General features: G+C 40.9%; 1 protein-coding gene across 5 annotated transcripts; it reads left to right on the top strand.

Moving 5' to 3' along the window:
• Positions 1-2161: 2161 nt before the first annotated feature.
• On the top strand, positions 2162-21312 carry insig2 (insulin induced gene 2). 5 transcript variants are annotated; one of them, XM_005815496.3, is made up of 7 exons: positions 2162-2322; positions 13973-14133; positions 16741-16913; positions 17585-17709; positions 19753-19919; positions 20054-20153; positions 20894-21312. In XM_005815496.3, the coding sequence occupies exons 2-7, from the start codon at positions 14027-14029 to the stop codon at positions 20933-20935; spliced, it is 714 nt and encodes a 237-aa protein (XP_005815553.1). In that variant the 5' UTR covers positions 2162-2322; positions 13973-14026; the 3' UTR covers positions 20936-21312. The 5 variants fall into 5 exon arrangements, with proteins under 5 accessions (XP_005815553.1, XP_023193246.1, XP_023193245.1 ...); XM_023337478.1 differs by having other exon boundaries at positions 17558-17709; XM_023337477.1 differs by lacking the exon at positions 20894-21312 and adding an exon at positions 20756-20885.
• The last annotated feature ends 747 nt before the right edge of the window (positions 21313-22059 follow it).

The following is a 22059-nucleotide window of genomic DNA, read 5'->3' as shown; positions in this document are numbered from 1 at the left end:
AATGTGTATTTAATTTGTCACGTCTTTAAACACCTTAACATTTTATAATTAAATTTGTAAGGTTACCTACTCATATCAGTTCCGAGTTTTATTTGTAGTAATTGTATCTTTATAACAATGCATTTGATCAAATGTTCTTGATGTTTGTCACTCCTCAAACATAGTGACATGTACTTAAATCAATAAAGCATTTGGAATTTATGCACAACAGGCCTGATATTTCTCCTTCAGATCTGAAATATGATTGACCGCAAGTTTTACTGACTGAAGTTGCTGCTGACTGAGCCTGGATTGGTTGGTTCTACAACTACACTAAGAACCTCTTCAGCATCAGTGGTTGGTAGTGGCCAGAGGCCATGCTGTTGCAGAAGTTCTTGAAGAGTCTCTGGTGCGTTGGAATTGTTCCCAAACACATTGTTAGTTGCTCTGCTGTTGGCACCCATGTTTGCCAACATCTGTTCAGTCCAGATTTGTGTTGGTGTTTTATTGTTTTCTGTACGCAAAGAATGGTGGTTCCATGCCTTTCTGAATTGTTCTAGTAGGCTTTGAATCTCAGGAAGAAAAACTATGTGAAGAGAAAGTTTGTGCACATCATTGCTGGGATCCAAGAGGGCTGAATCTTCAAGATTATAAAAAGTGCTATAAAATGGTTCCAGAACATGTAAAAACACATCCCTCCAAAGATGCTCAATTCTCTGATTATGGATGGATTCCCCAGTTAGATGACTCCGATGTTCATCACCAGTGCCACTTGCACGTTCTCGCCACCATAGTCTGACCTCACTAGAAGGTAAGCCATAGAGGCCTGTTGCCTTGAGAAAATGAAATAGCACTGTTGAGGTGTGATTGTCTGTGCTACAGCTCAAGTAAGTAACTAAGCGAGAACATCCATCGATGCCACCATGGACCACAAAGCCCCACCTTGGGCCAAAAGAAAGTCAATCTGCTCTCTTATAGCTAATATGAATAGCTGGTCTACCTCGACCACCTAAAATAGAATCATATTCAAATGCCTTAGCATAATGTTTACTTTATACATCTGTTTTTCTCTGTCTGTCTATCCTCTACAGGTGTCCCTGTGTCTCCTAAGGGTGGCACTTCACACAATGTATACATTTATTTATTTTTGTTTGTGGGCTCTAGTGTCCCTTATATGATAGTAGGCTGACAGGAAACAGGGAAGGAGAGGGGGAAGACATGCAGCAAACGTCGTCGGGTCCGGGAGTCGAACCCGCGACGGCCGCGTCGAGGACTCAAGGCCTCCAAATACGGGTCGCGCTAACCACTACGCCCGTATAAATTCATTTTGATATACATCATTTCCTACTGCAAATGCATGAACACAAAGCTTTAAACTTTTATAGACGCTGGAAAGCAACTAAAGTGTGAATCAGACATGAACCGGGGCTGTGCTTTTATTTTCAGAGGAGCTAAAGGAGGGAGCTGTAGTGCCGTGTAGCAGGTCAAAATCAAGAGCTGGCTGGCTTTACTATCGTTTCCGAAGAGGCAGATAGCTTTACCACAGTATAAAAACTACATCTGGTTATTACTTGAACTGGCCCGGGCTGCGGAATATTAATATTAATATAATAAAATCGCGCTCTCCGCATATCCCATTCTGAAGAACTCTTTCTATATTGTAGCAATTTCTTACAATTTTGTCCAAAACCCCAGGGCCATTGAATGTTCAAGCAATTGTTTGAAGAGCTCAGTACAGCCAAAGAGGGGCTTACACGCAATTTCAGATATCTAAAATTGTAATTCTGACTAGTCATAATTACGTTCGAGATATCTTAAATTATAATTATGGAAGTATGACCCTTCCGATGACGAATCCGGTGATGTTATTTGAGATATCTTGAAAGGAATTTTGACTAGTCAAAATGTAATTGAAGATATCTTGAATTATTATTATTCCTAGTCAGAATGTAAATACAGATATCTTAAATTACCATTCCGGAGAGTCAAAATGTAGTTTTGTCTAGTCAAAATCCAATTTTAGATCAATCGAAACCGAATTTATGATGAAACGGCCTGCCATATTAAAACCGAATTTATGATGAAACGGCCTGCCATATTAAAACCGAATTTATGACGAAACGGCCTGCCATAACTCGAGCTCCTTCTCGTCTACTTTGCATAACGTAGTTGCGTCATGGATGTAGAGGCTGATCAACCGGAAGTAATCGGAGTGAAGAGCGAAGGAGAAATCTTAAAAACTGGTGGTCTCAACCTTTTTGTTTGTTTTTGTAAGGACGTGAGTCTTTATAAAATCCCTAACAATGTGCTGCGGCGGTGAGAGATCTTCCGGTGCAGGATAAGGTAAGACTTAAGTTTGATTTCATCCAGTTTGCTATGACTGGTGATGTTTAATTGCCTCCAGTAGCTAGGTGAATTATATTTAGTCCATTTCGTTCAGCGTTAACTGGCTTATTATCACAACACACGTGACATTGTGATCTTAGTGTTTTTTTTTTTTTTTTTTTTTTTTTTTTTTTTGTTTTGCAAAAAGGCCATGTTTCTGTCTGACACACACCGAGCAGGACATGGCCGTGTCAAAACTTCTCCGCCTCTTAGCTTTTGTTGGCTCACAGGCGACCCATCTCACCCGGTATTCTATAACCAAGGTTGTAACTATTTGTGTTGCAAGTTGGTGGAGGCGGGGAGAAGGTGTGTGGAGGGGCGGGGGAGCTGATGCACCACATTTACTGAAAGACCTTTTCTTTTTTTTAGTGCTAAGAATTAGGCCAAAACTTAAATGTGAATGGCATGCAGTCTTATTCAATAAATTGGGATTTACGTCCTAATCAGACTTGTCAGATTAATATTACCTTTTGAAAATAACCGTTTAGCAGGTATTAAACATACTACGAAATATAAATATGTTAAAATGGAAGTATTCTAATTAATCTATATAATGCAAGGGTGTAACTTTATGTTGCAAATTGGTGGGGCGCATTGTGAGGAACATCTGGGGAGGGGAGGTAATGCTGATGCACCCTGGAAGGCCTTTTTTGTGCTAAGAACAAGGCCAAAACTTCAATGTGAATGCCATGCATTCTTAATCAGTAACCTTGTCTTGTCAGATTAATAGTACTTATTGAAAATAAAAACCTTTTAGAAGGTATTAAACATACTAAGAGATGAAAGGATGTTGAACTATCAGTTGTCTATAATGTATTTCACTTGTGATAGAATTGCTAAAAAATGACCTTTTTAGTCATATTCTAATTCATGGAATGAGTCTGTACATTTGCTCAGTGCTTTGTAACAGTCATTATACTGCTTGGTTCCTAGACATGAGTAGGTATCACCACAAGGGGGCGCCTATTCCCTTTTTCTTTTGTTGTACTATTGTACAGAGTAAGAACTCGTCTTCCATGTGGTGTAGAGGAGATCATCGGTGATGATGAGGTGCAGAGCGGTGAATTATCATTTCTTTTTTCATGTATGAGACTGTAATGTTAGTACCGTGGAGACCTGGCTTTACATCGACGAAGTGAGAATAAAGCGACAGTGTGGAAAACTTCAACAGTGCGTCCTGCTGTTCTGGGTTAGAGTGGCTAACCACCATTGCTAACTCCTTCTCCAACCTCTCACCGCACCGTCACAATTGGCGCCCGAACATATTTTGGACCTTTTCCCTCCTGGATACCGATTCAGCTTTGGACTAGAGGTGATTGTTTACAAGTTCTTGTGGATGTCTGTTTCACGGGGTGGATACAGTTTCTGAGCGGAGTACGTCGCGATCAGTGTTAAAGTTTGCTGGAGGCATTCATTGCCCGCATATCGCTGGACGTCGTGATGAGCTGTCCCGTCGGATTTATTTCCTGAAAGCTGTGCGTCTGCTAGTCTGCTGAAGAGGAGGATATGTTTAAATGACAAGACCACCGCATATTAACTAAATTAACTCACGATTGCTGAAGGACTGGGTGAGTTTTGTGGATTATTTTTCAGTGGAGCTCAGTCATACGGACAGACTGTGCTGCACAAATAACGCAGCAGTGGCAGCGGAGAGCAGGACACCCCCGTGAGCTCGTTTGTTTCTCTGTTTAAGAGAAATATTTGTCCAAATGTCCAAATATTTTATATTTGGACATTTTCTCGCCTACGAGCCCTACTGTCAGTGCTGACAAAAAATAAAAGCAAAACGAACTGAACATTAAAGAACACAAACGATTTTGTTCACAGTCCTGAGTGTTTTGGTGTGAATATTGCATTTTTTTTGGACTCCACCATAAAGGTTAAAGAAACAAAAATGGCATTTGAACCAGATTTTTCTGTTTTTGACTCTGACATGGATATTGACTCTCTTCAATTTATACCGCCGCATCAGAGAGCTCCAGACCTCTGTCAGCAGGTACAAGAATTAAAAGATGATGTCAAGCAGCTGAGGGATGTCCTCCAAAACACATTGTCCCTGCAGCAGAAAATGCTGAATCATCTAGATAAGGTTAATTCCTGTGAGTCTAGTGGACCTCCTGCACAACAGTCTCCTGCGGCTCCTGTGGCCACCTCAGCGCCATATGTGCCTCCTGTGAATATTAGTGCGAGGCATTCCAATGACACATGTCCTTATCCTGAAACTCAGAGGGACCTGCATAGCTCTTTCCTACAGACTCATTCAGCTGAGCTAACCAACACCACAAGAGTGATTGCTGCTGCACTACATCACGCCAAGCTGGAACCACCAGTATTCGCTGGGGATGGTGAAGTGCAGGCAGAGGACTGGCTACAGGCTGTGTCAGCATACAAGTCCACTCTGAATTTAACTGATGTCCAGATTCTGAATGAGTTGCCCCATTTTCTCACGAAAGAGCCTAGTAAGTGGTTTAAAGCCCTTCGTTCACACATTAGCTCATGGGTGCACTTCTGCCAACTTTTCCGAACAGTCTTTCTGCCCATTGACAACCAAGAAAGTATTCTCAGAGGCATACTTGACCGTGTCCAGTCAGTTGATGAACCATTACCGACATTTGTAGCTCATATGTTGAGTGAGTTTAATAAGCTAAGTAGCCCACCACCTGAAAAAGAGCGTATTCAATTAATATGTAAACATTCGCTTGAAAAATACAGGGTGGCGCTGTATGGCTCACCTGTGTCTTCTGTGATGGAGTTGCTGCTCAGGGCTCATGAACTGCATGCTGTACTGGGACCTGATAGCCACCAGAACCTTCAAAAAAGACATTGGAAGCAGCAGAGAGCTGAGCCACGCTGTTATAAGTGCTCAAGCCCTGGATATACATCGAAAACGTGTCCTGCCTGTAATCAGGGCCATAGTCAACAACACATGTCGGCTCGGTTCCATAATGAGATCAGTCCCACTACGTCCTTTGACACGCCTGGAGCTGAAACAGACAATGGAAACTCCAGCCCACCTGTAGACGAAGCACCCCAAAGGCCATTGGGAAACTTCAAAGGGGGGAGGATATTTCGTCGAGGCAATCCTCCCTCCAGACGTTAACTGAGCCTCACCTTTCTGCAAATAAATTCCACATCCTTGGTCATGTGGAGGACAATGAGTCTACTGCTACCTGGAACACTCCATTTAAAACTCAGCTGAACTTTAATGGAACCTGCACCGAGGCGACTCTGGACACAGGCGCTTCACTTTCGGCTGTACGTGCAGATCTCATCAACGCAAATGGGGTTTGTCCGCAGAAAGTACGTCAGTGGCAGGGGCCGCCAGTGAGCCTAGCGGACAACGCTCCTTGCCTTCCAGAGGGTGTGGCTTGGCTGAGTATCGGCTTTATGAACAAGCGCTTTTATCAACGCTTCGCCATCATCCATAACCTGTCTTCCCCTTTCATATTAGGGATGGATTGTATGATGAGAGTCTCGATAACCATGCCGACAAGGACAGTTTTTATTGATGACAGTCCCTGTCCTGCCTTGGATGAAAATGAGGAACACAACCTTGACCTGTTTCCTGTTGAACAGACTCTTATGTCTCTGGACATTTTATCAGACACCATGGAGTCAAAAGTGGCTGAGGCGAGCCTGGAGGAAACGCAAAAATCAGATCTGTATGATCTTCTTTCCCACCACAGCTCCGCTTTTGATGGACACCTTGGACACACTACATTGGCGGAACATGTGATCAATACCGGAACTGCCAAGCCCATAAATCTTCCCCCCTATCGCTCATCTCCAACCAAAAAGCGTTTGATTGAGGATCAAGTGCGACAAATGCTGGAAGACAACATAATCGAACCCTCTACCAGTCCATGGGCTGCTCCAGTGGTGATTGTGAATAGACCTGGTTCTGATCCAAGATTCTGTGTGGACTATAGGGGTTTAAACCAAGTCACACAAAAGGACTCCTATCCATTACCACGAATTGACGAATCCCTCGACTTTCTGGCTAGAGGAAAGTACATTTCAACCCTGGATTTGGCTCGAGGATATTGGCAAGTTGCTGTTTCAGAGGAATCCCGACCGAAAACGGCTTTTGTGTCTCACTGTGGCCTCTACCAGTTCCGTGTGCTGCCATTCGGCTTATGCAATGCGCCAGCGACATTTCAAAGGCTCATGAATTCTGTGTTAGCGGGCCTGATCTACAAAACATGTGCGGTGTACCTTGATGACATCGTGGTGGCATCTCCCTCATTCGAGCAGCACTTGAAAGATTTGGAGGAGGTCCTGAACAGACTCGAAGCAGCTGGCCTCACTTTAAAACTGAAAAAGTGTCAGTTCTGTCTGAGTGAGTTCACATTTTTGGGTTATCGCATCACACCTGCTGGCATAAAACCTGACCATGATAAAATCAAAGCTGTCATTGATTTTCAGTCACCATCCACAGTGAAACAGGTCAGACAGTTCCTGGGACTCACTGGCTATTATCGGCGCTTTGTCAAGGATTATGCCCGGCAAGCTGACCCTCTCCATAAGCTCACACAGAAAGACACTGTTTTTCACTGGGATGACAAATGTCAGCAAGCCATGAATGTTTTAAAAGACCGAATCACGTCAGCCCCTGTGTTAAGATTTCCGGACTTTGCTAGACCCTTCTATGTTCATGTTGATGCCTGTGATCTAGGACTGGGCACTGCTTTGATGCAAAAAGATGAAGAAGGCCGAGATATTGTGGTCTCGTATGCAAGTCGTTCTCTACACAACGCTGAAAAACCATACTCAACCCCTGAAAAAGAATGTTTGGCCGTCATTTGGGGCCTGGAACACTTCAGGCCATATGTTGAGGGCCTTCACGTGACTGTTTTCACAGACCACAACAGCCTTAAGTGGCTTATGTCTCGCCCAAACCCGTCTGGCCGGCTGGCTAGATGGTCTTTGAGACTGCAAGACTTTGACTTTTCAATTGTCCACAAGCCAGGACAACACAATGCAGTTCCTGATGCTCTTTCCAGGAATCCCCTGCCGAATCGAAGTGACACGCCCACTGATATCTTGCCAGAACATGCTGTTATAGGCAGTTTGGACCTCCGTTCCCTGCCCCCAGTGTTATTGTCGGATCGTTCACACATGAGGCAGCTACAAATGGACGACCCTGTGACGGGTAAACTCCTCAGAGACATTGAATCAGACTCATCGGTTCAAATGGACAGTGAATGCCAAGAACTATATACTGTCTATGATAGTTTGCTGTATTACAGGGACCGAAAGCCTGTATGCGGTTTACACCCATTAAAAGAACTTAAACTTTTTGCCCCAACATCTCTTCGTGGCACCCTGCTGAGCTATTACCATGACCACCCCACTGCTGGCCATCTCGGTGTTTCCAAAACACTAATGAGACTACGACACAGGTTCTTTTGGCCTGGCATGGCAGGTGATGTCAAACGATATGTCACTTCTTGCTCGGTCTGCCAACTCACAAAACCAAGTCAACAGAAACAAGCTGGTCTCATGGTCCCTATTGTGCCCAAAAAACCCTGGGAATACACAGGAGTGGACTTTGTGGGTCCCTTGCCCCGTACTCAATCAGGAAATGCTTATTTGCTGGTCTTTGTGGACTATTTTTCGAAGTGGATTGATGTGCAGTTAGAGAGGCCACAGCTCGGGTCGCAGCTAGCAAGTTCTTGAGTGAAATATTTGCTAGGCATGGTAGCCCCAACTACCTCATTTCAGACAGAGGCTCTCCTTTTGTTAGTGAGCTGTTTGAACACACTGTGTCAGCTCTAGGCTCAACACACAGGCTTACTACAGCCTATCACCCACAAACAAATGCGACAGAGCGTGTGAACAGGACGCTTAAAACAGCTATCCGTGCCTATGTGAGTGACAAACACACTGCTTGGGACAGGTTTCTACCACAAATATGTTTTGCACTTCGCACAGCCCCGCATGACAGCACAGGTCTTAGCCCATCCATGATGTTGTATGGTCGTGAGCTGGACACGCCTCTCGATCTAATCGTTCAACCAAGCTGTGATGGACTGGATGACCCAGATGTGCAGTATCCAGAGACTCTGAGAGCCACCCTCAAGGATGCTCATCATCACGCCAGGGCTGCGCTAGATCTCAGCCACAAAAGACAGAAACATTACTATGACTTGAAACGCCGCCATGCTGCTTTTGGGATTGGTGATCTTGTTCGAGTGAAGTCTCACCCAAGATTGGATGCTTTGGCTAATTTTACAGCTAAACTGGCACCTTTGTTCAAAGGCCCCTTCCGTGTCAGTCAGAAACTCAGCGATGTGAACTACAGACTGATTGATGTTGAAACTGGAGCCGATGCTGGAGTTTTCCATGTTGTGAACATGCAACCTTTCCATACTTGGGACTCTGCCAGCTGCAAAAAGACTGCCGGTGCAGCTGCACAGGTGGATCACATGGACGATGACCTTGAGGACGGTTCCCCTCAGACTGACGCCGTCCTTGACCTCCCTCCAGGTGATGTGTTTTGTGATGTGCCGAATGATATTTGCCACTCACGGACGCCTCACGGGGTCAGTGAGACCCACGCAGATGAGACTGAGTCTGGCCAAGTTTCAGGAGGTGATGGACATTACAATCTGAGAGCCCGACGCCATCCCAGGATCACGACTGGTTGGTCAGATCATAAATGGACAAATATCTACCATACTGACAGGCTTGACAGGGTGTAAGGTTATATCTGTTCAGGTTAATGGATGCATCTAATTTTCAGTTAGATGTGTTATGTTGGAATTTTTGTGGTTACAAACCAAAAGATAATAAGAAAAGAAATTCTGATGATTTGGGATGATGTTGGTTTTGTTGTCAACCATTGTTACATAGGAAGAATTTTATTGTCCCTTAACTGTTCTTTAGAGGGTTTGTGTTCAGAAAACAAAGAAGAGTTCCACACTGATTTTATGTTTGCTTTTTGGAACCTAAGCTGGCTTTGTGTTATAGTTATCCACGGATATGTATACAGGGGTGATTTAATACCTGCCCCGGGTGTAACTGCGGTTTTACGGCTATGTATTGCTTTGTTAAATTCTGTACTGGTGTCTATAGTCGTGTGCGGCTGAGGACAGCCTTTGTTTACCAGGGGGGCATATGTAACAGTCATTATACTGCTTGGTTCCTAGACATGAGTAGGTATCACCACAAGGGGGCGCCTATTCCCTTTTTCTTTTGTTGTACTATTGTACAGAGTAAGAACTCGTCTTCCATGTGGTGTAGAGGAGATCATCGGTGATGATGAGGTGCAGAGCGGTGAATTATCATTTCTTTTCTCATGTATGAGACTGTAATGTTAGTACCGTGGAGACCTGGCTTTACATGGACGAAGTGAGAATAAAGCGACAGTGTGGAAAACTTCAACAGTGCGTCCTGCTGTTCTGGGTTAGAGTGGCTAACCACCATTGCTAACTCCTTCTCCAACCTCTCACCGCACCGTCACAGCTTGCCTACAGTTAAAAACAGTTACAAAATTCAGCTCATTCTGCTCCCACAAAATGCCGCCCTGGGTGGTTGCCCATGCCGCCTATATCAGAAACCGCCACTGCCTGTCACATCTGTGTTTCTGCCCCTCAAGAATTTCAGAGGGACTTTTTGGGGGCTATAGGCAGTTGGGTTGTAGAGTGGCCATGAATATATTCAATTCAAATTCAAAATACTTTATTAATCTCAAAGGCAAATTAAATAATAAATATACTACATACAATATATATATAGCAACATATATATTATACAACAGTATATTACTGGATTCCAATGCAGGATCAGCAGGAATCTGTCACAACAAATGACAGATTAGCCCCATATTGCTGATCCATTTTTTTAAACATGTGGCTTAAATTAAACACGCGAAAGTTTATACATAGTTTATAGATGTATAAGCTATTTATTCTTTCTGGATGTAAATATATAAACAACTTAGTTTCTGTCAGTTCTGTCAAGATGCAATAAAGGACTGAGTGAATTTGTTTTATAATGGCCAATAATTTAATTGTACCTAATTGCTGCTGTAGGAGCCTTGGTTTAAAATTGAACAAACTCTGGCCCCTGTTCTTTGTGAAATGTTCCATTCTACTTGATGATTGCTTTGAATATCGCCAAATGATGGGACGTAGAAACCCAGGAGGAGAACAACTTAAAACCAGTTGTAGTCTTTTTCTTTCCCAGTCTGTGTCATCCTAATATCACTTGCAGACCCATTCCCAGGACAACACAGACAACAACACAAGGAGGACAAGAGCAAAGATTATGTTCAAGTGTATTAGAAATTAACATTAAAAAAAATCCTACACAAAAAGTACGTAAAAACAGAAGATTCAGTCCACTTGCAGTTTTGCAGGCTTGATATTTATTTTGCGATCATTAAGAAGTAATGGCATGAACACTTGCAGTGGTTGATTAGCTAATTTAAACACCTGCTCCACTGATAATCTGTCACAAAGTAGATATTTGGTTAGCCTTATGTTTGTACTAACTGAACCGAAACACACTGAACTGCGCAGCACAAGAACATGTTAAGGTTATCAAAGTTAAGCTACAGCTAACCTACTCCCCACTTTATTCATTTGTTTGAAGAATGTGGCCATATAACTTTTTATTGACGTATGAAATGTGATTCCCTTGGACGTTGCTATCTTGCTGTAGTAGCGTTTTCAATTTAAACATTGTGTCCCCTTTTTCAAATTCTTTGCTTGATTGCGTCATTTCCCCGACCACTGATATCCTTGACTCAATGTAAAGCAATAGCACATGTAGCACACTGCCACACTCAGTAAGCCACGCGATGTCCAATCCACTAGATCAGTGGTTCTCAAATGGGGGTACGGGTACCCCTGGGGGTACGTGGAGGTACTGCAGGGGGTACGTGAAGCTTTTCAAAATATCTTTAAAAAATCAGTAGGCTCCTCATAATAAGTCTTGGGAAAAATTATTTTGTAAAAAGTTCGATAAAATATAAATGTGTGTTCATGCACTGAATTTTATATTCAGTATTTAGTTTCAATATCCTTTAAAATAAAACGGACCCCCCCACCAAGTTAGTTTGACCCACGGACCCAGGGCACTCGTCAACGACCTGTCGTTATCATGATTACACTGTAACTATGGAGACGTGGCTAAAGCGTAGCAGCAATGCTGCTGAAAGTATAGATAAAGTGAAAAAGAAGGCACTGTACCTCTTTTTTGTTCCAAAAATGTTTTGCCAGTGTCAGGGGGTACTTGACTAAAAATATATTTTTAAGGGGGTACATCACTGAAAAAAGTTTGAGAACCACTGCACTAGATCACTGAGCGGACTTGCCATTTACGTTTTACAAAGGAATTTTAAAAACGGCATGCAGCTGCTGCCAAGTTACTGTACGCAAATAGATGAAGCCACATAAAGAAAAAAAGGTGCAGTAAATATTGGTGGGGACTCTCCCTGTCAAGCCAAAGTTGGTGGGGACATGTCCACACCAGACCTTCAGGAAGTTACGCCTATGCTCTGAAGGCTAAGAGTAAAACTTTAAAATTACATTTAAATCTGATTGGTAGCCAATGAAGCAAATTCAAAATAGGAGTTATGAGTTTTTCTGTTTGAGCTTCTCAAAAGTCTTGCAGCACAGTTTCAATAAGTTTCAGGTCTTCCTGAAACTTATTGAAACAAATACACCATTAAAGTAGTCCAGCTGCAGGGACATGTGTATAATCAGCTGCAGGGACATGTGTATAATCAGCTGCAGGGACATGTGTATAATCAGTCTCTAGTTTAGTTATTGATACTACTGATACGAGGTTTGAGATATATCTCAAATGAAAACTAGTGTGTACTGTTTCAAACACAGTCCAGTTAAAAAGCTTCATCAATCATTGATTTTCCTCTAATTAAGTCATCAGTTGAGCAGCAGTCCCTTTTTCAAAGTTTTGAAATACCAACCATTCTGTTTGTGAATATAAGTTGTTTTTTGTAAAGCTTTGGCTCCACAAAGTTATGCTTAAAAAGTTGAGGAGCAGCCCAATTGGGAAATAATGAAAAGATTTACAGCTTAAGAATCAATAGCATCAAAAGTTCAGATCTGCCTTGTTGCTGAAATATGCTGTACAAATAAACCTGACTTAACTTTAAGAAGTCGATGTTTCACAGCTTGATGGTATAACATCTGAGGAGCTTTAAAGAAGATAATGTGGAGAGTTAGAACTGTTTGTTGTTTGGGAAGATTTGCTGGAACAAAGTGGCTTTGCCAGTGGAAAAGCCACTTTCCCACTGGCAATTCGCTCTCTAACCAGTTAATGTGCGGTTCGGTTCTAACCCAGGTAGTGAGCTTTTCCATGATTCTCTGTTCCTCACTATTGCTGGTGGGATGTGAGCAGCAGCAGCTGTGCTCAACTCTCTGCTGATGTTTGCAGCAACACTCAGCAATGGAGAAACCTCCAGGTTCTGGTTCTGATGGACTCAAATAAACCCAGATATTTTATTTTGTCTTACAGAAATTAAATGCTAGCCCAAACATAATGATAAAGACTTATATATATATATATATATACAGTACATATATATATATATATATATATATATATATATATATATATATATATATATATATATACTGTATATATACAGCTATTTTAGCTGTCTGAAATAATCTGTTCCCCATGGGAGCTAATTAATATACCAGTACAGTGGATGTTACATCTAGTGAAATTTGAGACTTTGGCTCTTTCTTTCTTATTGTTTCCTTATATAAAAGCTTTAAGAAAAATATCAAGCATATTTATTAACATTTAGAGGAACTAAACAAACAAGCACACCACAGCAAATCCACAAAACTAAAGAGAACATGCAAAGCACCCAAATCTGTCTTCTGTTGGTGGGCTTCCCACACATGCCTGATGAAGCCATCTCAGGCACATTGAATGTTAAAGCACATAAGTATTTATATCATGTTTATCATATAAAAACATGATGAGCATGATTTGTTTTGATATTTTTATTTAAAGATATTGGCTTGGTCTGACGGCTGAAATACAGTTTAAAGGAAACCCAATAATAATCACTCAAACCTTCACCATCCGCAAACATAAGAAATGTTCTGGTCCAAAATGAACTAAAGGTTCACACTATGGGCTTCTAGGTGAGTTGATCCATAAAAATGGACAGAATGATCAGCAATGAATAAAATGTTTAATTTATTTTGTTTATTTTTGAAGAAATCTAAAGTGGAGTGATTTTTCTCAAAAAAATGTCATCTGTTTTGGGGAAAAAAACTAACATAATCTCTGATAAAACCAGGTCTTTCATTTGCACATTCTTCAATGACCTCAGTCAAGTAAATCTCTTAACAAATGACTTGTTGATATCCTGCTGTCAACACAACAGTTGTGACCCGAGAGACACAACAGTGAGGTTCAGGAAATCCTTGTTGCCAGACTGGTAAATTGCTGAAAACAAAACTCAAAATGTGGTATAAGGAAGTGAAGTTAATGCATGGCCATTCAAATAACTTGCAGCTATTAACGCTAAGACAGAAAATAAAGTTGTCAATAGTTTTATGTCAAACAATTGTCAAAAATGTTTTGTGACAATGGGTCGGACTCTTTTTCTGTGCAGCCAGATGAGGCTTCTGGACTCAGTCATGGTGGAGAAAGATATTTCCTGTTCTGAATGTGTGCAACACTGACTACGATGAGCAACAGTGCATTGACCAGTGACCAGCGGTCAGAAAGACAGCATAATAGCCGGGGACCCTATGTGTCATTTATCACCAACAGGTTTGCTTTTCACTGTCTCACATTACCTTGATTATGGGGGAAATTTTCTGCCATAATTTGAGAGCACATCTTTTCAGTCTGAAAGCAGGACTTTATGTCTTTCTTCTCAAAACTTGTAATGCTTGTACTCCAAACTTCTGCTCTCTTTCAAATATTTACTGTGCTTTCTCACTTTTCTCCTTGCTCTCAAAACTAGTCTCTGCTCAGATCAAATCTCCGCTTGCAAACCTCTCTGCTCACTTGCCAAACATTTTCTAGTTGCGCTTGGAACAGAAAAGTACCATCGCCTGGCAACCTCTCAGCCAATAGAATGTAAGTGTTATACTAGGTGAGTTTGTTTCCTTCTAGTGGATGTGCCAGCCCCCCCCCCAATCCTCCTTACCCCCGCCTGATGGTGTCAAAATTTTAATTCGCAAGGGTTGCCATGGCGACTGGCAAGCATTGCTCGATAGAGTTACTCAGCTTTAAATATGTGATTTATTTGCAATGTGGACACAGAGTGAAATGGGTCTGCTCTGACTATTTGGGGAAGGTTTGGTGTTGAGTGGATGACTGTCAGACTGGCTGCAGTGCTGTAGAAGCTGGAGAAGCTATTTTTTCCAAATTTGTCATGGGCGGGGTTTAACTTTCAGAAATTAGTTACACTTTAAAGAGAGTTCTTTCAAAAGACAAAGAATGGCTGTTGATTGTTATCAGTTTTATGGGTTTTCTGTTAATATCCACCTATCTAGATTGTTCCTATACTGATATAGGGTAGCCGGACATCTCTTTATCTAGACAGATACATAGCCACACAGGCACACCCACAAGGAGACAAACGCACCCACTAAAACACTTGGATTCTATTGGCTGAGAGGTTGCCAGGCGACGGTACTTTTCTGTTCCAAGCTTGTTTGGCAAGTGGAGATTTGATCTGAGTAGAGAAGTTTTGAGAGCAAGGACAAAAGTTTGAGAAACCACAATGAATATTTGAAAAAGAGGGGAAGTTTGGAGTGAAAGCATTACAAGTTTTGAGAAGAAAGACATGAAGTCCTGCTTTCAAAATGACCATGTGTGCTCTCGAATTATGGCAGAAAAAAAAGTTCCCCATAAATGATGTTTGTCATTTGTGTAATGACATGTCAGTTCCTGTATACATGTTTAGCACTCACATTCCAAAGGCAAACACCTAGTTGTGTCATATTTTCTGAGAAAAGCATGCAGTGTGACTGACCGATTATTGAGTCCAGTTGTGTTTTGCTAAGCTATTAGTGTTCCCCTGCTTACTACTTTGTTACTTATCTTCTCCCTCCCTCCAGAACAGAGCAGTAACAAAAGCAATGTCAGCAAGGGGTTTTTATGCAAACAGAGTCAAAGAAATTAGATGGGATAATTTAAAATATCTTAGTAAAAATAATGAAGCAGGGAGTGTAAACTAGAATTATCCAGATCACAGCGGCCTGGTTGTCATAAATGTGTACAGGTGGATTTTCATGATTGAAATCAGTTTGTATTAGGTTAGTCGTATTTCCGAAAGAGAAGGGTGATTTATTATTTTTCTCAATTCTACAACCCCTAACATTCTTGATGCGGTCTCCGTCCTATTAACAGTCAATATTTTTACAGATGTGATTTGAGTGTCTATTCTCAAATCTTGCTAGAAAATATTATCATCCCATATAAATAAATTAGCCAAATGTAGAGATTAGTAGTAAATTTGATCCTTTTACATAAGCTGGATATATGTTGAATTTGGTCTACAGTGACTTGCAGACCAGTCATACTTTTGTAAATGTGTTTTACCACTAGTACAATAAAATAAAATGTAAATTCTTAACTTGATGGTAACAATAACCATGCTTCCATTGTGAGATACCGTATATTTGCAGTGAAAATGTACAGTAGAGTTGCTCACTCTTTCAGTCTGAAGAGACAGATTTTTCTGTCATAACAGGCTTGCATAGTGCGACATGTTCAAGTCATTTTTTAAATTGAACTTTAAGTTTCTGGTTTTATGGTATCTCAGTTTTTCTTGTTTATCAAGAAGTTTTTTTTTAGCAGTAAAGACAGGCTTACTTGGCTTTTCATGTCATGATATTTACGAGGATGAGGTTTGTCTTGACAAGCTGGTTGTCCTGCTATTAACTTTTTACATTCAGCAACATTAAAAATAACCCTACATCAGTTCATCTGTTTCTTCTTGTGCATTCTGCTCTGTCTTCTCAAACCTCCAGTCAGTCAAGACAGATATTCCGAGTGTACTGAGCCAGGTTCTGGTTCTGCTGGAGGATTCTTTCTGTTAAAGGAGAGTTTTTTTTTCTCTCCACTGTCACTGCATGCATGCTCTGTATGAGGGATTGCTGTAAAGTTAACGACACAACACAAGCTTACAAACTCGTCCAAGTGGAGTGAATGACTTGAAGCAATAGAATAAAATATACTTTATTGCATATTATACAATATGCTGGGTTTCCTTTTTAATCTACTTTGAATAATTAATTTAGCATACTGCACTGTTAGGATTAGGATCAATTGAAATGTATGTGACTGAATTTAAAAGATTTTTTTGTGACATTTGTTGTGTACCAAGTCTTCTTACCTATTTCTTTTTGTGTTTTTGCCTTTCAGAACCACCAACCTTTTAATCCGAGGGGGAATGCTGTTCTTTGTGGGAGTCTTCCTGGCTCTTGTGCTAAACCTTCTTCAGGTGCAGAGAAATGTGACACTTTTCCCTCCAGATGTCATCAGTAGTATCTTCTCATCAGTCTGGTGGGTGCCACCCAGCTGTGGCATTGCCTCAGGTGTGTAAAAGTGGTTAAATATGTTACAAGCACAACCACAACATTGTTAGATTGTAACTGCCTCTTCAGGTGTGCATCATCCAAACTCACTAATAATTTTGGCATGTTTCAGGATTAAGGAACAGGAAGTAACCCCAAATTAGTGTGTTTATTTCTCTGTATCTGCTCATTACTGAAGGAACAGTGACTGACTTCTGAGAAGCTTGTGCACAAAAGTTTCTTCCCCACAGCCGTCAGAGCCATTACTCCCTGCCGTCCCCCCCTCCCACACATATCATAACCTCGCAGTCACACATACATATCCCCCACCCCCACACAGTCATATTGTTCTGCACTTTGCACTGTCACATTATCTGTACTTTGCCATAATTGGACCTGCTGCTACTTCTTTGGTGTGGTTGAGTGCCTTTAGTTAATTTAGTTGTATATATTGTTATTATTATTATTGTGTGTTTGCTTATTTATACTGTATATATTTGACCTTTTGCACGGGAGCTGCAATGGAAATTTCGTTGAATTCTGTTCAATGACAATAAATGCTATCTAATCTAATCTAATCTAAAAATGCCTGACCTCCATAAATCCTGTCTGAATTGAAGTAGAACTTCATCATCACTGTTACTTCATTTCTGCTTTGTTTCCAGCATTCTGTGTTGTTTTGTCCTCCACAGCCATGATTGGAGTGCTGTATCCCTGCATCGACAGAAGACTTGGTGAACCTCACAAGTTCAAGCGGGAGTGGTCTAGTGTAATGCGATGTGTGGCTGTATTTGTTGGTATCAACCATGCCAGTGCTGTATCCTTTTGTCTGTTGTTTATTGTGTAAAATACACAAAGTATTAGTATCTGTGAATTTATTCCCATCTCTCCTGTACTGATGAGCTTTGCACACTGACAAATCACAATGTAGGAAAACTTCACACTCAACTTGAAGCAACATGGATTCTGTGCTCTTCTGCTCTCCCTCCAGCCCCAGCCCTTCTTCTCTCAAGGCTGCTGTTATCCTTGTTGCTGATGTAACTTCTACACTTCTTTCTTCCACTTGACTTTCTCTGACTATACAGCACTCTGTGAACAACCAGTTGCTTTGGCTTGCTCTTCTTGTGGAGTGTGTTAGCTGCTGACTTCTAACAATAACCCTGCGCGTGCTCTCTTGTTATGTGGCGCGCACATCTGCACTGCGACGTTCTCAGCGTCTGTTTGTGCATTACAGAGATAACTCAATGGGGTGTCCTCTGTCCGCCCAGAGTCTTTTTCACTGGTTGTGTGAGTCCATCTCACAGGCTTACACTTCTTCTGGACTGGATCCTCCAGAGAATCTGAGAGTTCACTCTACCAGAGGGATTTCATCCTCCACAGCTCTGTGTGGAGGAATGTTTGTTGAGGACATTTGCACGGCAGCTTCCTGGTCATCTCCGTTCTCATTTATTCAGTTTTACCTGTGTGATGTTTCCACGTTCTATATGACCCATTCTGTTCTCAGAGTTCTGACAAATAACTATTTTTGTTACGTGTTATTTTTTTCCTGGAGAGTTCTACGTTTAGTTACAAAACATTTGAGAATCAGCGTCTCAAATGGACAACATACTGTAGTTGTCCAAAGTGCTGTATAATAAGTTACCTGTTCTGTTCATTGTTACACTGTTACAGTTCCTTCGTTGTTCCTTCGTTGTTCTTGTTCGCAGCAGCAGGTCTGTTTATCTCATCTGTTAAGTTGCATAAAATTCGAGACCAAACTTCAGCTTTAAGAGGGAACAAACACAGCTTTAATTAACATTTGCAAATGGAGAAAACATACAAAGCTCACATCTCAGTGAGAATCGGATGAGTTCTGACTTGGGGCTGAACGTCCCCTCATCTACATAGGATACATCACACATTACTTAGTCACACCCCTTGGCTCAAGTGTCAGGAAAAAATCTATACGTTACCTATCTGTAAGTTTCAGTTGAGCAGGGTTGCATACACATTCACAGCTCAACTTTAGGCATTTATCCAAAAAGGTCTCTCTGCTCTCTGCAGATACTAGTAACTGAACTTCTACAAACTAGGCTTATCACCTTAGCCATGTCTCACATTTCTAACTGCTGAACACCCTGTTCTTCACTTATTTGAGGAGGGTCAGAAGAGCATATATCCTGTTGAGCTGCAACTGAGTGCAAACCTTTAATAAAAACATCATAAAGTGTACATTCAAATTTATTTAAACGTTGTTACTAAATTTTTCTTTCACACATCCTTTCTAACCAGAGGCTATTCTTCTCTCTAGCCTTCTGCTGTATGGAAGGCCGGGAGTGCGTAATGACGCACTCTAGGCTGAGACTGTTTTTTGTTATATGCGAGCAGATGCTCGCATATCTGGATGGAGCCAGTGAGGCATAGACTACATCCTGCTTTGCTGTTAACCCACTAGCGATAGCCTTAAAGGGCTGCGCCTATACTCATAGAATCTGGGGTTACAATACGTAACCAACGTTTATTTTCATGCCACACTACCTCCCTCTAGTTCCTGTTTTAGTTTTCATTTTAAGTTCTGCAAAATCTTCCTCCTCCAAAGATTCACTTTATTGCATCAGCTGTGCAAATTGCATAAAAATTATTGTTCTCATTATATTGAATAAACTAGTTTACAGTTCAGACATTTAAATAGAAGCCACCACCTCCCTACAGTAAATGCATCCTGTGATCCTATTTTCATCAAAGGAACACAGTTAGGAGGTGTTCATCCTAACCAACTTATTACATGGCAGGCAAAAACCTGGTTCCTTCCAGGAACTATACAGCACCTATGTGTGAATTTATCGTAAGGTCTGTTTATTTCTTTGACTCCTTTGGTCAGAAAGTAGACTTTGCAAACAATGTCCAGTTGTCTCTGACCCTAGCAGCACTCTCCATTGGTTTGTGGTGGACGTTCGACCGCTCCCGCAGTGGCTTTGGTTTGGGAATCAGCATTGCCTTACTGGCCACACTTACCACTCAGATCCTGGTTTACAATGGAGTGTTTCAGTAAGCTGCTTCACTGTAGATTTTTATTTATTTTTACTCTAAATGAAAATCACTATTTTTCATATTTTCCCATTTAGTTATTCAATGGTAAATACAGTTTAAAGCTAACTGTTATATGCCCATTCTCTGCCTAGGTATACTAATCCAGATTTCCTCTACATTCGCTCTTGGCTTCCCTGCATCTTCTTTGCTGGAGTTATTACAATGGGAAACATTGGTCGACAGCTTGCTTTGGTAAGAAATGGCAAAAGTATTTTTGTTTGCATAATTTCAACTTTGAAGGAAAATCCTTGTTTTCAAAAAGTTTATCCAAATAAAAATCTGAATAGTGTTGTATATATTTGCCCTTTGTAAGTCAGTACTTGGCTGCAGTTGCATCAGCTGGACTTTCAGGTGGTTTCTCTGCCAGCTTTGCTTCAGCTCCTCTGGAACTGGACAAACAGTGTCCATAGTTATACATTAGATTTGTGTGAACTCAACTTAAGAGGTTTACATGGAAAAACAACCATCAAAGCCTTGGATTTTAATCATCGCTTTTTTTTATTGGACTAAATATACCACATCTTTGTTTAGCTGATGGTTTTTGTTGTGTATTATTACAAGTCCAGTGCAGTTTTATGGCGTAATGACTGTCACCTTGACTGCTCATTAAGATTAATCACATAGAAAAAGCATATCTGCAGTTGTTGCGATGTGTGGCTGTATTTGTGTGACTCAAACTTGCTCTATTTTCTATTTGCATCTGGAGATTGGCACAACATGAAGAGTTATAGAAAGTAAACTTTACAGTTCAGTCTTGCTTGAATGATAAATATTGCTGTTTGTCTTACTCTCAGGCACTTCTGAGCAATTCTTCCTTTTATAAGAGGATTATTGTTGCTTTGACTGAAAAAGTAAATTTAATTCTTTTCACATTTGGAAAAGCCAAATGGAGTCTGAACCTTCAATAACTGCTACTCCTCTGTTATTTCCAGTATGAATACAAGTTCCTGCAAGAAAAGACCCATCTGGACTGAGATTTCTGTCTCATCAAAAATCTGAAACGACATGTATTCAGCATATACCAGTTAGGAAATGTTAAACAACCCATGAACTCTTGACTGGCTGTGTTCTGCAGATGAAGACAGTATTTTTGATTCGCTCTCTCCAGGTCTCTCTAAAACATTTCTGCTTCCCTGGGATGAAGTGGATCATAACAAGACTTTATTTTTCCTTCTGTGTGGTGCAGTCTGTGCATCTAACTGGAAGGGGATTATCTACAGAACAATTCCTTTTTCACATCACAGACTTTGGCTGGATTGTGCCAAAACAAAATGGGTTCCCTTTTCTTTATTCTTTATGTATCAGTAACAATCTTTGCAGTCTGTTTAAAATAAATCCTCAAACACATGGACGTATGTGTTATTCATTTTTATATGGGGTTAGTGCCCGTCACTACAGGCCAAAACAGCCTATAGTATACAATGAAACATGCTAAAGTTTATGGATTTTGCTGGATAGAGTAAAAATTACAGACAGTGTTATGTAAAATACACTTTTTTGAGCTTCACATCATGTTAAAATGTTATTCCCTCATCAAAAACATACCCAGAGTGTTATGGGGGAATTTTTCTGCAGTAATGCAAAAGCACAGATTTTCATTTTGAAAGCAGGACTTTATGCCTTTCTTCTCAAAACTTGTAACGCTTGTATTCAAAACTTCTCTTAGCGCACACACTTAGTCTCTGCTCGCTTACGAAACATGAAATTGCCTTTTTGGCACAGTCACCTAGCAACCTCTCAGCCAATAGAATGAAAGTTTTGTGCTGGGTGCGTTTGTTTCATTCTAGCTGGTCTGCCTGTGTTGCTACTATCGATTGTAGCAGAAGCCTCAGCACTGCTGGATATTTTTGTTCATATCAACTGACTATTGACGTGAGATCTCGGGGGATAACGCTTCACAAGTAAGATGGATATATTGCCGTTTATATTTTGTGAATAGAATTACAGTATATTATACTGTAATTATGTCCACGGGCAAGATGCCAGTTAATATTAGCTATAGTGGTGGGTGTGATACCAGGGTTCAGCCCTCGCTATGAAGGCTAACTGAGATTTTGTAAATCTTAAAAAGTTTTAATTAATCCTTAACATTGATTTA

This window comes from Xiphophorus maculatus, chromosome 7, assembly GCF_002775205.1.
Source record: "Xiphophorus maculatus strain JP 163 A chromosome 7, X_maculatus-5.0-male, whole genome shotgun sequence".
NCBI classification, from domain to species: Eukaryota; Metazoa; Chordata; class Actinopteri; order Cyprinodontiformes; family Poeciliidae; genus Xiphophorus; species Xiphophorus maculatus.
Note: the sequence above shows the minus strand (reverse complement) of the source record. Positions and strands in the feature narration are given on the sequence as shown.